Source organism: Pleurodeles waltl, chromosome 12 (genome assembly GCF_031143425.1).
Source record: "Pleurodeles waltl isolate 20211129_DDA chromosome 12, aPleWal1.hap1.20221129, whole genome shotgun sequence".
Classification (NCBI taxonomy): domain Eukaryota; kingdom Metazoa; phylum Chordata; class Amphibia; order Caudata; family Salamandridae; genus Pleurodeles; species Pleurodeles waltl.
The window spans coordinates 273,877,410-273,893,631 of record NC_090451.1 but is presented as its reverse complement, the minus strand read 5'-3'; the positions used below and the strand labels follow the sequence as shown (position 1 = coordinate 273,893,631).

Genomic DNA, 16,222 nt, shown 5'->3' with positions numbered 1-16,222 from the left:
AACTAGATAAAACAATAATTTCACATAACCACCAACACTTATTATGCATTTGTCTCAAGTTTAATATTTAAAGAATTACCCACTTTCTCAAAAACATCTCTCAATTTGGGCTTGGACGTATTGTATTGTAATGCCCTGAATGAGGAACATTAGTCTCCGATTTGGTGTTTGGTGACACAGTAATTGAGCCAGGCTCAGGGGATGGATTCTCCAGGGCGTTTACAGGCTCAGAGAGGAGTAGTGCATGCCTCCTTCCCTTCAATTTAAGATCGACCCCTGGGGCTGGGGTTCCACGGGCCTATTAAGGCCAGGAGAGGAGGGGCCTCTAACCCTTGCCCATTTTTGGTGATGTCTGACCCAGGGGATGGTGTCCCTGAGGCCTATTAAGGCTCGGGGAGGGACGCAGAGTCCTATATTTTTTGCTGCAGCATGGCAGATCCTCTGCAAATTTTTTTTTTTTAAACAGTTTTTTGCCCAGAGATGGTGGGAGGTGGATGTGGGGGGAGGAGGAGGACGGGTGGGCTCATCTGAAACCCCCCCATAAGGCTTAGGGGATCAGTGTTACTCTAGCCTGCCCCCTTAAGTTTTTTTTTTTCGGTTCAAGCGTGCGTGAGCCGTGCGCTCACTTGTAAGAAGCTATTGTTTGCAATGAAAGGCTTGAACCTGCCCGTTGAGTTTAATTTATTGGCTTCAGTGTCACTTCTCTATCCAGTGCCTTGAGTGGCCCGTGCGAGGCAGGCGTCTCATCGAGTTTCCTCTCTGGCGCATGAACAAAGTGCAGAATCATTTCTCTTGATTAGTATTTATCCTTAGCTTGCGCTGTGACTGAGGTATTATTTGTTTCTGTTTTGCTGCTTTCCCGTCACACTTATCAACTCTCTGTGTTGCTGTCCCCTTTTCGCCCACCGCGCTTGCTTTCCTATCCCTCCAACCCGGATCCTGTTCTTGCTTGTTCAACTCCCCACCCCCAGGTCCCAGCTGCAAAAAAATAACACTGTGACGGGACATCAATGCTGGCTGCGTCTTAGCGCTTTTTGACTAACTTTACTTTGAGCCATGCTGCACAGCCACGCTGCTATACAACTTTACTAAAATGCATTGGCACAACCATTAGCTGTCGCACAGATGAGAACTGTTGGCTTTGCCAATGATTGTTTTCTTTTTCTCTGCTCTCAATTAACAGGGTCGTGAGCTGGTGCGCCCATTGTCTTGTTATGCGTTTTAAAGAGGCTGAAAATAGAGGGAGCCCTGCCTTTAGATAGGATTAGCTGGCATGTGTGCCATCTGCCTGTTTTGTACGACTGTCATTATTGATTCCACAGTTTAGCTAAACCAGCCCCCGGGAGGGCCTGGAGTCCTGTGAATCACACACATCACTACCTGCCCAGCGTCGCTCGGGGGCCTAAGTCCTTCTGTTGGATGCTCCCTTGCTCTGGAGAGTTGGCAGGTACAGAAGGTTGCCCGTCTCCGCTCACAGCACTGTGCTGTGACCCCGTGTTATGCGAGCAGCTCTGACAGTGCAGGTCACCTCAAACGATATACTTTGGCAGCATGTATGGCTCTATATATCTGCATTTAACTAGCACCCCTATAGAGCCGCATACATATAATGTGAATGATAGATTCAGCAGAGTAGTGTTGTTTATAATTTATTAAAATTCTGAAGGGTTAGATATTTTGTTCACAGTATGGCCACATTAAATTCACTGAGGGATTGTCTTAAATGAAGAAGACGGGCTATACTTAAATTCTTATGCTAAATGGCAGTGTTTGTGAAGTTGTTTTATGCCTCATTCAGTAAACACAAACTTGTAAACTTCCTAAATATCTGCCTTGGGCTTCTGAAGGTGAGATGTTAAAGCGGTGCTTTGAGTTGTAAACGGTGCTGTGGGACTTTTTCCATCACGTGGTGATACTACATGCTGTTTTGCACAGAAATGTAACGTATGTTTACAGGTCCTGTTACCACATGTATTACATTTATTGGCATTGTATGTAAGAAGTGTATGTTGCTATTGTCACCCTCAGTGCTACCCTTTCATCGACCTCGGGATAATGAAAGACTGAGATAATGTTACTCAAGGGCTTAAATTGTTAACAAAAACAGCATAGGTCTAGCCAACGAGCTATTGGCATTTCCAGTGTTTTGTACGTTATTGTACAGCAGCGCGGCTGCCTTGGAACATGACTGAATGTTGAATTAAAAAAAGCACTATGACTCTGCAGCGCTCTACATCATAGTGCTTTTCTTTTCTTCTAACTTTGAGCCATGTTACCCAGCAGCAGCGCTCTTGTACAGCATGGCTAAAAAAAAACGACAGTGCCAGTAGTTCCTATAGGCAAGACTTAGTGGCTCTTCCAGTGCTTGTTTAACTCTTTTTGTAGGACTCGAGTCTGAGTTCCGAGATCTAAGATGGCTGCCGCCACATCCTTGTTGATGTGATGGCAGCGAATCAGATCTCAGCATCAGATCTGTCAGGTCAGCAGAGCCTCCACTGTGTGACATGTCCATAGATTTTGAGCCTTAATTATTCAAAAACTACTGAACGGATTTACAGCAAATCAGAAAAAGCGCTCTTTCTTGACCAAGGTCTTATCGTTGTGCCAAACTTGGTGTACATATGTTCAGGCTTTTGGGCTGTAGCTGTTTCTGAAATTCCTATAGAAAAATGAATGGCGAAAATGTGTTTCCCTACCACACACCACACACCACACACACCACACACACACACCACACACCCTTTCCTGGCCCCCATTTAACTGAAACTTTCCATGCATAAACTAGGCAAAAAAAGAGCACTTCTTTGGGAAAGTTTGTTGAAGATTTTTCAAACAGCTCCAAAGTTATTCGCAACACAAATAAAGCATTTCCTATGGAAACCTAATACCAACTATAACTACAAATTGGAGACAGCCACTGGGTAATTTGCCTATATTTTTTACATATGATATATATAATCTATATCTCAGTACAAAAATGTGATCAGTGTGCTTAAGAACTGGATTAAGCACTGAAGTTGAATACAGTTTCCTACAGTAGATTCCAATCTTTTGTTCTGGTCCCCCTTTTCCTATCCTGCAGGCCTAGGGAGGCCTCCAGGCCCTGACGGCTGCAGTGGTTTGACTGGCCCTCAGGGTCAGAGTCCTGGGGGGCCATGGGGCGGAAGCCCCCAGCCCAGGCTCCCTTCTCCAGCCTTCTGTGTGGAAACGTGCCCAGGATAGGGTCCCGCTGGCAAGGGGAGGCCCTCTCTGCCTGGGTAGAGCTGCTTTGACCAGGCTCCAGGGCACAGCCCCGGCGGGCCATGGGCTGGAAGCCCTGGGTTCCCTGCCTCAGCCCACCGTGCAGCAAAGTACCCAAGTGGGGTTCGGGGGCCCCAGCGGGGCCTCCCCCACTTCACTGGCATTAAAAGGTGAGCCTGGTAAATGTGGCACACAGAAGACCCACTCTTCAGCGTTGTATGGGAGCCTAAGTCCTTCTGTTGGATGCTCCCCTGCAGATGGTGTTAGGCCGGTAGCAGTCCCTGGTGTGCCGGGATCAGGACTTCTTAGAATGTGGTTACTTGAGACTGACACCCCCCCTCAAAGTCATGGATTAACTCCATCCAAGGCTAAATACGGGCGCAAGACCAATAGCCAACAAGCATTGTCAAGGAAAGTTGAAAATAACTTTGAAGAGAGAGTTCAAGAGGGTTTGAAACTCTTGAGAGGTAAACGGCTGGAATCCATGTAGTCTGCCTTGATTCAACATGGCGGGAAGGTCGGTCACCAGAAAGAGGGGGGATCCCTTCCATGGGACCGCTGCCTGGGTGCAGCTAACCCCCACCAGGGTACGTTTAATCTGCGGCGGTGCCTTGGGACTGGCTTCAAATCAGCTGGGAAGGCTTTGGGGTGGCAGGTAGCTCTCTACTCTGGCGGAGAGTGTTACAGCCCCACTGGCAGCAGATTTGCTGTGCCGCAGGGCTGAGTAAGATTGACTGCCTCTGGGCTGTCCCCGGTAACTGCTCCGGACCCTCTAGGGTCCTCCTGCACCCAGCGCGTCTGTTGACTGGGGTGGACTGTGCTCAGTGTGCCCTGACTGCTTCGTGATGCCGAGCGGGGGAGGCCCACGCTTGGCTCCTGAGGTCAGGGGCAATGTCTGTAAGCCAACAGACCAGTCTTGAAACATGGACCTGGGAGTCGGAGGGCCGATCGAAACACTTTGGTGCAAGGAAGATGTGGGTCAGCTGAGGTGGGATCCTGCTGTGCCCTTGCAGTGGGTGCATCATTGGCACGTTTTATCCACCCTGTTAGGGAAATGAAGCATGAGCATGTGTAATAGGAACCAAAGATGGTGAACTCTGCCTACGCAGTGAAATGCCATAGTAAACTCTGGTGGTGGTCCATATCAGTCTTGAAGTGCAAATCGTTCACCCGACCTGGGCATGGGACAAGAGACTAATCAAACCATCTAGCAGCTGGTACCCTTTGAAGTTTCTTTTAGAATAGCTGGTGCTTTGAACCCTCAGTTTTAGCTCATAAAGTGAATGATTAGAGGTATTTGCGCCAAAATGATCTCAACCTATTCTCAACTTTAAATGGGTAAGAAACCCGGCTCGCTGGCTTGGAGCCGGGCATCGAATGAGAGTGCCTAGTGGGCCTTGGAGCTGTGGGATGAACTGAACGCCTGGCTAAACTGCCTGATGCCAATGCTTATCAGACACCAGAAAATGTGCTGGTTGATGTAGACAGAAGGACGGTGGCCATGGAAGTCGGAATTCACTAAATAGCCCTGTAAATGGATGACCCTGGAGCGTCTGTCTCATAACCAGCAGTTGCTGGTGCTAAGAGCCCTGAGGGCTAAGCTGCAACGAGTAGGAGGGCCATTGTGGTGCACACGGAAGCCTGCCGTGAGAGACCAGGTGATCCGCTGCAGGTGCAGATCTTGGTGGTAGTAGTAAATATTTAAACAAGATCTTTCAAGGCCGACATGGAGAAGAGTTCAATGTGAGCATCAGTTGAACATGGGTCATTTGGTCCGAATGTCGTTTGGAAGAGACAGGCAATGGCCTCCGTTGCCCTAAGCCAATCGAAAGGGAGTCTGGTTCAGGTCCCAGAGTGGCAGAGACTGGCACCCTTGTGGCCTCCAGTGTGGTAATGCAAAGGATCTGCAGAAGCCGGTGGGAACACTGGGGAGAATTCTATTTTCTTTGTGAAGGGCAGGGTACCCTGGAATGGGTTTGCCTCAAGAAAGGTTCGCAAACCTTTGGAAAGCATTGTGGTTCTGGCAGTGTCCCGTGAGCTCTCACTGATCCTTGAAAATCCAAGGTAAATGGTGTACATCTTGTACCAGGCCGTACCCATAAATGCAGAAAGTTTCCAAGGAGAACAGCCTCTGGCCTGTTGGAACAATATAGGTAAGAGAAGTCAGCAAGTCAGGTTTGTAACTTAGGGATAAGGATTGCTCCAAAGGGCTGGGTTGGTCGGGGTGGGGTGCGAACCGGGGCTTAGCATGCACCACGGCCGAACAGAGCATTGCTCTCCGGGGTGGCAACTATGGATATGAGCTGGGCCCTTCCTGTGGATAGCCCCAACTGTGATGATCGCCTCTCCCCATTCCCCTCACCGGGGGGTAGGGTCTGCATTTTTCCTCGGGTAGCATCCAGCAGCTGACTTATAATTGGTGTGGACAAGGGGAATCCAACTGTTTTATTAAAACAAAGGCTTGTAAAGACCTGAGGTGTTGATGCAATGTTATTTGTACTCTGTTCTCTGAATGTCAAAGTGAAGAAAGTAAATGAAGCGCAGGTAAACAGCGGGAATGACTATGGCTCTCTTAAGGTAACCAAATGCCTTGTCATCTAATTACTGACGCGCTTGAATGGATAAATGAAATTCTCACTGTCCCTACCTACTATCTAGAACAACCACATCCAAAAGAACAGGCTTGGTTACCAAGTTAACCCGGGCCATCTGGTTGCCGGGCTTGCTGATCATATGACCGGTCATCAGCTGGGCGACCAGATGGCCAGCAGGCTGGTCTGTGGGGCTAACTCTGACTTTTGCTTTGGAAGCCACGGCACCAGGCAGGGCCACTTTCCCTACCCGGGTCAGGGTGGTTTTGAACCTCGGAGGAGTCTGAAGGTACTGTAGGCTAAACAGCTCCCATAATTACATTATATTACATGTGTGGACATATCTGCATGAGCAGATATGCTCCTGCTATGTCTTAGTCGATTCTTAAGACATAGTAAGTGATATAGGAAGCCATTTTAAGTACATGTGCTGGACACTGGTCAATATGGGTTCCCCAGCTACATGATGGCTTCACTGAAACAAGGCATGTTTGGTATCAAACATCTCATATTAATAAACCCTCACTGCTTCCAGGAATGGATGTATTAATGTATTTATTAATACATGCACCCAGAGGGCACTTTAGAGGTAGCCCCTGCAAAACCTGCCAAGTACTAATGTGCTGACAGACTGGTCTTAACCAGCCTGCCACCAGCAGACAAGTATCTGCCCCCCAGGGAGAGCCTCCGCTCCCGGGCAGTCAGAAACAAAGCCCGCTCTGGCAGGGGTGTTAGACACAGGTTGCAGGATGACCCGCAAATTAGCATGCCAAAGCAGGGGGCTTCAAATAACCCACCACCTTTGATATGCAAATCTGGCTTCCCTCTGAGGTGAGGGGATGCTGAATCCCCTTCTCCCCAGGGCCCATTTGGCACCTGGAGAGGTAGAAAAATTAGTAGTCAGAGAACCGTGTCCACCTTCAGGCCAGTTCCAACACCTCCGGACACCTCTGCAGCTGACTACCCTGCCTGAGGAGAAGAAGATCAAAGGTGTCCTACCTCCCAAAGCATTGTGAGACCCGAGCCCCCTTATTGGCTCAGCCAGACTGGTTCCCAAGTCCCAGCTTGCATCATTTTTCTAACTGGACCGTTCCCCATAGGATAACATTAGGGCACCCAACACTAAAAAGCACCTCTGCACCCGTCCAAACAGGGTACCCTGGAATGGGTTTGCCTCAAGAGCCCCAGTGCCTCTCGAAGTGACCTGTTGATGCTGCCATGGACCTTGCCCTATACTTAACTCCAGAAGAACAGGCCTGTGAGTTGTTGCTAAGTGCCTGAATGCAATATATGTTCTTTTTCCGGTAGGATAACATTAGGGCACCAAACACTGAAAAGCACCTCTGCACCCGGACGCCACAGTGCCTCCTGAGGTGACCTGTTGGTGCTGCCTTGGAGGCTGCCCCATACTCACCTTAAGTCCGTAAGATTGGTTCTGTAAGTCGCTGTAAAACACCTGTAGGCAGTATATGCCTTTCCTACATAGGATAATATTACAGCTTCAGAAATTGCACTGTGATGATTTTTCAAACCTGTAAACGTACTTACCTGATTGGGATGATCTTGGTGCCTTATATGAAGATGTTATTTTTAAAAATTGGCGTAGATCTCCCTTATTGAGTCGTATGTATCATTTATTGACTATGCATGCAGCAAATGTTAACACTCCTCTCTGATAAGCCTAAGGCTGCTCAAGCACACTACTAGAAAGAGAACCTTGTGATTTCTAGACCAAGCCCTTGCCCACTTATAAGGGAACCCCCCTGGACTCTTTGCACAGTATACCTCATTTTGTTATACCATACAAAGCACCAGCTTCCTACAGCAGAATTGCTTGTTTCAAAATGTAAATAATGTAATTGTGTCTTAAATGAACTGGAGACTGGAACAAAAGATCAAAACAGTACAGTAAAGCATTAAGGATGTGTTGGTATCTCATTCAGTTAGGCAACTATTGAGTCTTGTAGACGTGTAGGAACAGATATGATCACTTTGTATCTCGTAAACATGACAAGCACGTTCACACCTTTAAGAGTCTGGTCTGGGAATCTTATTTGATCGTTAAATAGATAAATCAATGTCCTGCTTATAATTTCAGAATTGCCTTACTAAGTCACCCCTTCAATATCTCGATCTCAATTACACACACATTCCAAATCCTCCCACATGTATATTGATAGCCAAGAAATAATAATAGCTTATCATTCCTAGAAGTGAAAATTCCATTAGCATTCCTTAAACACCTCAATGATGACTCTAAATCTTATGGCTTCTAAGGTGAAACTACCAGTTCTCAGCTTTTCTATAAGTACTGGTCTTAAGGATCTGGAAAGTAGTCCATCAAGTGTCTAAAGAGAAAACGGCGCATCCAGTTTCCCACCCTCCTAATTTATAATTAAAGTAAAATGTAATGTTTTGGAATTTATCCCAACTGTACCTACATCATACAATAGGGGTGACATTTAATCCTACACTACATACACATTTTTGATTTTTTTTTTTTTAAGTAGTGCAGATTTCCCTTCCATAGGTGCAGTGCATTTTTTTGTATATAGACAATTAGGGACTTTTGTCAAAAGTCATGGTTTTATTCAACTCTTTTGATAACTTGAATAATATTTTAAATGTACAATATATTTTAGATATAAAATTCTGAGTGACTATCTCTGTTTGCCCCCAAGCATCTAGCATTTCACCATGTCAACACAAGGGATAGTTCTTGCTGTGTTTCGACCCACTGGTTGTTTCTTTATTGAAGTCACCTAAAATATGTCAACAGATCTATTCCTCAAACACAGTTATGGTTTATTGCTTGTTTGATAATTTACAAAATCCAGATTGGTGGGGGGAGGGGTACGAGGACAGGGGCGGTGGTGCAAAATTAGCAATTTTCTCCCTTAACTCTGTAATTAAATTCTTAATAATTTCACCTTCGTAAAATATTAAATTTGGTTGTTTTGATCCCAACAAAGGCACCAGTGATTCTCATGGTTCCTAGTTCAGGTTAGATTCATAACATAAAGACTGGTCTGGCAGTATATACATCCACTATTTCTTTCTGCATTTGCACTCGTACTGGGCACCCATCGATGAAATAAAACAAACAAAAGAAAAAAAGCAGATCTGGTGTAAAAAGAGTTTCCGAATTTTTTTTGACGGATACTGTTTGACTCCATCATACTATATGTTGTGAAATCACCACGACTAAGGTCTGCTGCATGTTCACGGTCAAATGTAGACTTGCAGGAAAACCCCAATGACGTTCGTCCTTTCTGTTCTTGCTGTGCCCTGTTGTACCTTGCAGTCATTATAATTTCTCATTGCTGATCACTGTTCCATTCTCCTTTTTAACTTCATCTGACCATTCTCCAGACCCACTTCCTGTCACATCCCCTTAACACCTGTATGTCGGTATTCTGATCGAAGGGTAGCCTGACATCATTGGCCAAACCACATTGGAATGCCTCCACTGAAAACTGCCCTATGCCATAGGAAGCTTCTCTAACACTTACTTTTGCCCAATTTCTTTTTTTATATCTTGATTTTCTGTCCTAAGCATGACTGAGGGCCTGATTACGATCTTGGCAGGTGGGATACTCCGTCACAGGCGTGACGGAGTATCCCGTCTGCCGTATTACAAGTTCCATTGTCTCTCATCCGCCAAGATCGTAATCGGGCTTTGAGTTTCATTTTCTAACAGAAGGCTGCTATAAGGTTAGCTGCGCTGCATGCGAGTCCGAAGGTATTCCATTTCACTGGGGCATGTCCATTGTATCATGCAGTCATAGCTTTTTCACTCAGTCAACATTTTTATCATTCACCTAACAAAATAGACCATACTTGGTCACCGCCTCTGTCCTTGCCCACATACCACTGTGATAGTTTTATGTCTGACCTTCACCTGTTTGTAGTTGGGTATTGATTTTCAATGCACCACTAAGGCAGGAAACCAGTTGATTTATTTACAAACCATTTTATGAAGAAATGCCCCTGGTCGTTTCTGAATCTCTTGTGAGATGTAATGAGAGTTCTGGTATAGGGAGCACTTCATTTTATAATGCCAATTTTGTACATTCAGCATGAGAACAGTCTTTGACAGTGAACCACCAAAACATTCTTGTGAAGTTTGAGGTTTGTTGAGAATTAAGGTATTTGAGAGAGACTGTAACTAAGACAACTATTCGTTCCATTGCAGACACACTTCTGTGTCATGATGATGAACTGGAGGGAAGACGTATAGCCTTCATTCTGTATCTGGTCCCTCCCTGGGAAGACACTGATGGCGGCACCTTGGACCTGTACAGTACAGATGGTAGGAAACAGTTTAACAAATGCTTGTGGCTGGAATGTAAATCTCTATCTGTTGATGATATAGCCAGTTTCTAAGCAATTGTTTTTAGAAGTCTGAGACAAGGTAGATATTATACCTTTGGCATGAACTCCCATCTAGAAGGTGGCTTTTATCTCACTGGTGTATCACAGAAAGACATGCAATGTAGCTGTCCCCTTATTGTGTAAATTTTGTATGAATGTAGTACACTATGTTGTAGGTACATATGCACTCTCCACCCAAACTAGAAGAATGGACCACCTGGGCAGGGCAGGTCAGCCTAATAGCAAATTGACTGTTATACTTCCAGTGCATTTATAGATTGAACACATGCAATGCAACCTAACGCTGCAGGTACAACACATAACCTACCTCTGAGTGCTGGTTGGTGTTTTTACCTGCAAGATTCTGCTCAAGTGAGAATGTTTATGTGTAGGCTGGAAGTGTCTTAGTTATGTGACTCCGGGATGTGATGTGATCTGGTGTACATGGATCTCAGCACTCAAATCTTGGGTAATGTGTAACGGAATTGCATTTGGCACGGCAATACCCTGCATGGGATGATATTTCATAAGACACGAATAGGCCTTGTATAGGAGATCAGAAATGTAATGCTTCCGCAAGTTCCTCGACAAATACTTAACCAGATGCTCGTATCAGTGATCATTGATAATCATTTGAGGTGACAATTTTCAGAGCTGAACACAGTCAAAAGTCTCTATGGGAGTGTTTATTATGTAGGAAGTTCATTTTATCTAGTGTTTTGCTAACCCATTTTCCTTTGTCTCAGTCATAAACTGGAAAATGTGTATAACATTTGAAGCCATTTGTTCACCATGCCCTTGTATGGCAGAGAATTATTGTAAGTAATTTATCTTATTTGTTCTATTGGTGCAATGGCTAGATATGTTCCCGTATTCAGCAGATTTGTTTATAGCTAACTTATGCATTCAACAGGAAAGAAACGTCCTAAGTATTCACACCTCTTGTACTGGCAACATTTATGTTTTATATTTGTCCTTTTTCCACATGTCACACAACACCTCTAGAGGATTTACAAAGTGACCATGGGTTCATATTCCTGAAGAATGCCTTAGACATACAGGGCCGGATTATGACTTTGGCGGAGGGGATTACTCCATCTCAAATGCGGCAGATATCCCCCTGCTGAATTACGATTCCATTATATTATTAGAGTAATCCCCCCCGCCAAAGTCGTAATCAGACCCATAATGCCTTTTTGTGATGGGAGATACAAATAAGCTGAATAAAAAGGCATAAAGTGGTTCCCGTAGAAACTTGTTCTAAATATTGTGATAGGAAGAGGACAATAAAATTATAATGGCGGTGTGGCTTAGCCACTGAAAATGCCAGCGGCTGGTGCTCATTTCTAGGCTCTGCACTTCTCCCCCATTAAGCCAACATAATCTGTAATTTTAACTGCCACAAAGCCGAATAAGGGCTGTTCACTGGAACACAGACTTAACTGCTGAGTTGAGGCCGTAGATGTTTGATGGGACCTGGCAGCCTCCTGAACCACAGAGGATGTGCTGCTGACAATTGGGCCAAGGACCTGGAGGTATCGCTGCCATCTGGGAGGCTTCACCAGAGCTGCTTATGCCTTTCTGCGAGGCCTCTGGGTGTTGGGTGGGCTCGGGCAGCTCCTGCTCCCCATTAGGATTGACTGCTGAGCACCTGTGCTGTGACAGCTTTGGCCTGCTGCTGTAGACGAATATGCTCCCACCTGATGGCACATTGTCGTGAGGCGGTGATGTGGCAGGCCAAAATTACATTCTGCTGAGGAAGAAGTCAGAGGCATCGTAGCAGCAGCGAAGGGTCTGCCTGACCAGCTAATCAGGTGGCACCTTCCTTGTGCACTCGCATCTTGAGCCTAGAGGCGGTCAAGGTTTGAAGGGGGCGTCACCCCAAGGACAATCTGCCACAGAAGCACTGGGCCTGGTAGCTATTATCCAGGTCCTTCGTTCTGAAGGGCCAGCGGGGTGCCACACTGGGGGGGGGGGGGAGAGTTCCATTGACCACGGAGGATTGCACTGCAAGGTGTGTCCCCTCTTCCAGCATTCTTCCTGTGGGGTGTCACTGAAGAGGGGCCCTGCAGCAGGTGTTGCTGTCACCCACCCCTGCCCCCTGGTGAAAAAGATTGCCTCAAACTTTAGAGACCTACACATGCATAGGCTTGCCAGGAACCATCAAATCTGCTGGGTTGTACATGCTGCGCTGTTGCTCTCTTAGATCTGCAAACCTGAGGAACAGTTGCTGATTAGTGCAATGTGGACCATCCAAAGAGCACAGCAGAATGTTGTGTTGAGCACATTGGGGAGCGGGGTTAACTCCATTGGTTTCACACAACAAACCTTGGATCCCCCTCCGGATTACTCATCTCTGACATAAGATGACATCATTGTCTGGGTCCGGGGCGGGTGGTGGATCCACCATGAGACCCCTGCCCACAATTTCATTTTCTTCCTGGCCCTTTGGGATGGAGGTTGGGGTGGGAAATTTCAGGGATGCCCTGACGGGCCTTCCTTTCCCCCGCTATCCATTCATGGGCAAGGACAAAGCTGGCCTGCCAAATGAACAGGCAACAATGGACAAGTTTACCAAATCCATTGCAGCAGTTGGATTTGTTCCAGCCCTTCCGGGTTCTAGAAAAGGGCAAGAAAATGCAACCATAACCATTCTGTAGGCCATACAGGAAACACATTTATTGCTAGAGGGAAAGATAGGAGAAATGAGCCTAGACAGGCCCCTGATCCACAAAGGTCTAAGTAATGTAATGGACCAAGTAACAGACGCAAAGGGCAAGTTATTTAGGATAGAAGAGACCATAGAAACATACTCTACAATGTAGTCATTTAAGTCCTTAAAGTCACAGCAGAGCTGAAAGAAAGGGTGAAGGAGGCAAAGGGCTGCACCTGCCTCAACAATATATGGGTGGTGGGTGTTCCAGAGGAGATGGAAGGACCTCAGCTGAACTAGTACATAGCAACATCATTAAAATCCTTGGTTCCAGGAGAGGACCTGTCAGTGTTTTGTGGTTGAGCGTCCTGGTGCTCTTCCAGAACCATCTTAATCTGCTTCCTCAACTGTGTGGACCTTGTCATAATACTAAAACTACAAGAATGAAGGGTACTCTGATACTTGCTGAAAACAAATCTTGGTCTTCCTGGATTACAGCCTAAAGCTCCAGTAACAAAGATAAGCATTCTTTGGGTTGAAGCAAAAACTGAAAACCGTGCAGTTGACCTGCATGCTCCTGTATTTCATGGAGGGAAATCAAACTTCTTTAACACTATGGTGAGTGTGTAGGATGCTAGATTGGCTGAAGGAGATAAAGAATCTCAAAAGGTCCTAGCCTTCACAAAATTGCCTGTCCCCGGTCGCCCGGCCCAGGGTGCCCAGAGGTGGGGACTCCAGCATGGAAGACGTAGGGTTGAACTCCATGAGCAGTCCAACTCAGAGCTGAGGGGTGCCCTCCCCAACGATGAGGGACGAAACAGCAGAAGAAAAAGCCTGGTCCACTAACCCTAACTTAGTCACACTGCCCTGACTCCAAATACCATATACATAACTATATGTGGGGAGCATGAACCCAGTGACTACTGGCAAAATGGGTCTCAGGTCCAAGCTCCAGACCTCATTGAGAAACAACTTGACTACTGTGTATTCTGCTGTGCAGAATTTATTGAGTTTTGTAATTCTTCAATTGTTCTGGTGCTGTTAGAATGCTTAACAGTTGTTCCTTCATGTAAGAAGGACTGCTCAGAGCCATAGCTATCCAGGGTTGAGCTAAGGGTTTAACAAAGAAAACCTACTGATCCTAAAGGCGTTAGTTACACAGTGAGGCTGCTCAGCCACACCATACAATACACCTTATTTCCTTACAGGCGGGGTCTTCAACGCGATCATGAATAGATAGTATGACGCGTGGCAGCTAAGGCCCTCAACCTCACACCATTCACTAGATTTCCATACGAGATAGGCTTCCCGTATGGCGCATGTGGCATGGGGAAGAGTGGGCCTTTCACCGTTCACTCAGTGTTGCACGACTCACTCTCCTGACTAAACGGCTACTTCTTACCGGCCTCAGATAGCCAAGATGTAATAAACAGAGCTGCAGAGTTGTCCTCTCGGGAAGCATATCCGGCCATTCCCACTGAGGCTAGAACTGTATGGTACTGGGTTAAAACCTAAGGGTACTTGTCACTTCAGCTACTAGTGGTTTATGAACTGAAACCTGGTGTCCTCTTTCAGGGAAGACATCAAAGTTGAGATGATTTTGTTACATGGATTTAGTCTTGGCAGTCTAAGATGACCCACTTTTTCCCCAAAAAGTTATAGTAACATTTATTTTTATGACTCTGATTACTCCCATATCTACTACCCTGCCAGGTGCCAGAGTTCAGCCACCCGAAAAATCACTCATTGTCCACCCACGCAGATACAAATGTATTTGCAGAAGATCTTTGATGTCCCTAGTTGGAGAATTTAGAGTTCGTTGATGGCACATTTCAGACTCAAAGACGACCTACGCCTTGGCGTGAAGACTGAACTGTTCCTTTCTACTTACGAGTAGGCATCGTCTGCAAAAGACCTCTCACTTATTTACAGTCTCTGATGGCCATACACCTATCGCTGGCTTTGCCAATTATTAACCTGTGGTTGCCAGAGAGCTGTGAGTGATTACAATACTTTCATAGGAAAGAATATTCCCACTGTAAATGCATGTTTCTGTTATAGGGCCTCTCATATTGCCACCATGCCCATAGATTGTCTTATTTTGTTTAGAAAATTTCCAGCCTGTGAAGATTGAGAAGTCGTTGACCCCAGCCACAAACCTGTTCGCCTTCTTTGAAGTTTCTCCAGTTTCATATCATCAGGTAGCTGTCTGCTGTTTCTGCAGTGAGAATGATGGGGGCATGCACCGGTGTCATGGCATAGGCCAATATATCATCATAATTGTGGCTTGTGTGTTGTCCTTTTTACTTTTGGCTTGTAAAAAGGGAACCTTCAGTAGTACATGTGTTATACAGAGTAAAGTAGTTTATGCTTTTAACTCGGAAGGCTGTTTTTGCTGAGCATTGCTGATATATTACAGGTTTAGGGACAGTAATCTCCACCAGGTTGCTAGTTGGACTTTTCAAATTACTATATAGTATTCGATAGAAATTCAAACTCTCTAATTTAAGCCTAGCCAGTATTTGAGCATATTTTTTCTGGCTTGCCTCCCCCTTTCTTTATGTTCTGACAAGCAAGTGTATCAATAGTTGATTGCTCCAATGCTTGTTCATAACAAAAACTCATATTTAAGTAATATGTGACAGAGAAGGCCAGGATTTTGACTAAGAAAAGAAAGACATTTTTCTTGATATTCTCAAGACGGGTCAGATCATCCCACTTCTGAAGAAACCCATTCTACACCCTAAAGTCCTCCTTCTGCATAACTATCAACCGTGCATCAGTGTCACGATTCACCCTGGGCTTACCGTCGATGTTGGAGAGAGATGGTGAGCGGCCCTGCTTCCTGCAAGTCCTGCTCTGGCCGAGGTAGGGGCGACCCCTTCCGGTAGCCACGGTGCTGTTTGACAATAGTAAGCCACTACAGTCCGTGCCCTCCAGAAGGAGTCCCAGAGGAAAAAACCCAAAGGGGGAAAAAAAACTCCAACAGGAACTCCCTGAAAGAGATGTAGGATACAAGGAATTAGAATTCAAGATCCTGGAAGTCTGGAAGACTGAAGACAGAACAAGAACGACTGGCGTCTCAAAAGAAAACCAGCCGGAGCGTGACTACCACCGCTGAAGTGTTGCAACGCAATGAGAAGAAAGAAAGAAAGATTCCCCTTATATACCCCTAGACAGGAAGTGACAAACAGGAAGAAGTAACACCACCATCTTGGTTTGGGAAGAAGCCATAACTTAAAATAGAAAACATGCTCCTGTGTAAAGAGAAACAATGCATGCACGGAAGAAGGAAGTGCACAGCATGCTGGGAAGGAGAAAGGCATGCTTTATAAACTAGTCATGTGTATTCAGGCAGAGCTCG

At 45.8% G+C, this 16,222-nt stretch overlaps 1 protein-coding gene across 1 annotated transcript in view; it reads left to right on the top strand.

Moving 5' to 3' along the window:
• Positions 1-16,222, top strand: part of OGFOD1 (2-oxoglutarate and iron dependent oxygenase domain containing 1) — a 236,901-nt gene that overhangs the window by 89,505 nt on the left and 131,174 nt on the right. Inside the window, exons 5-6 of the mRNA XM_069215834.1 lie at positions 10,027-10,143; positions 14,968-15,059. Coding sequence (XP_069071935.1) covers positions 10,027-10,143; positions 14,968-15,059 — 209 coding nt within the window. The remainder of the gene's footprint in view (positions 1-10,026; positions 10,144-14,967; positions 15,060-16,222) is intronic.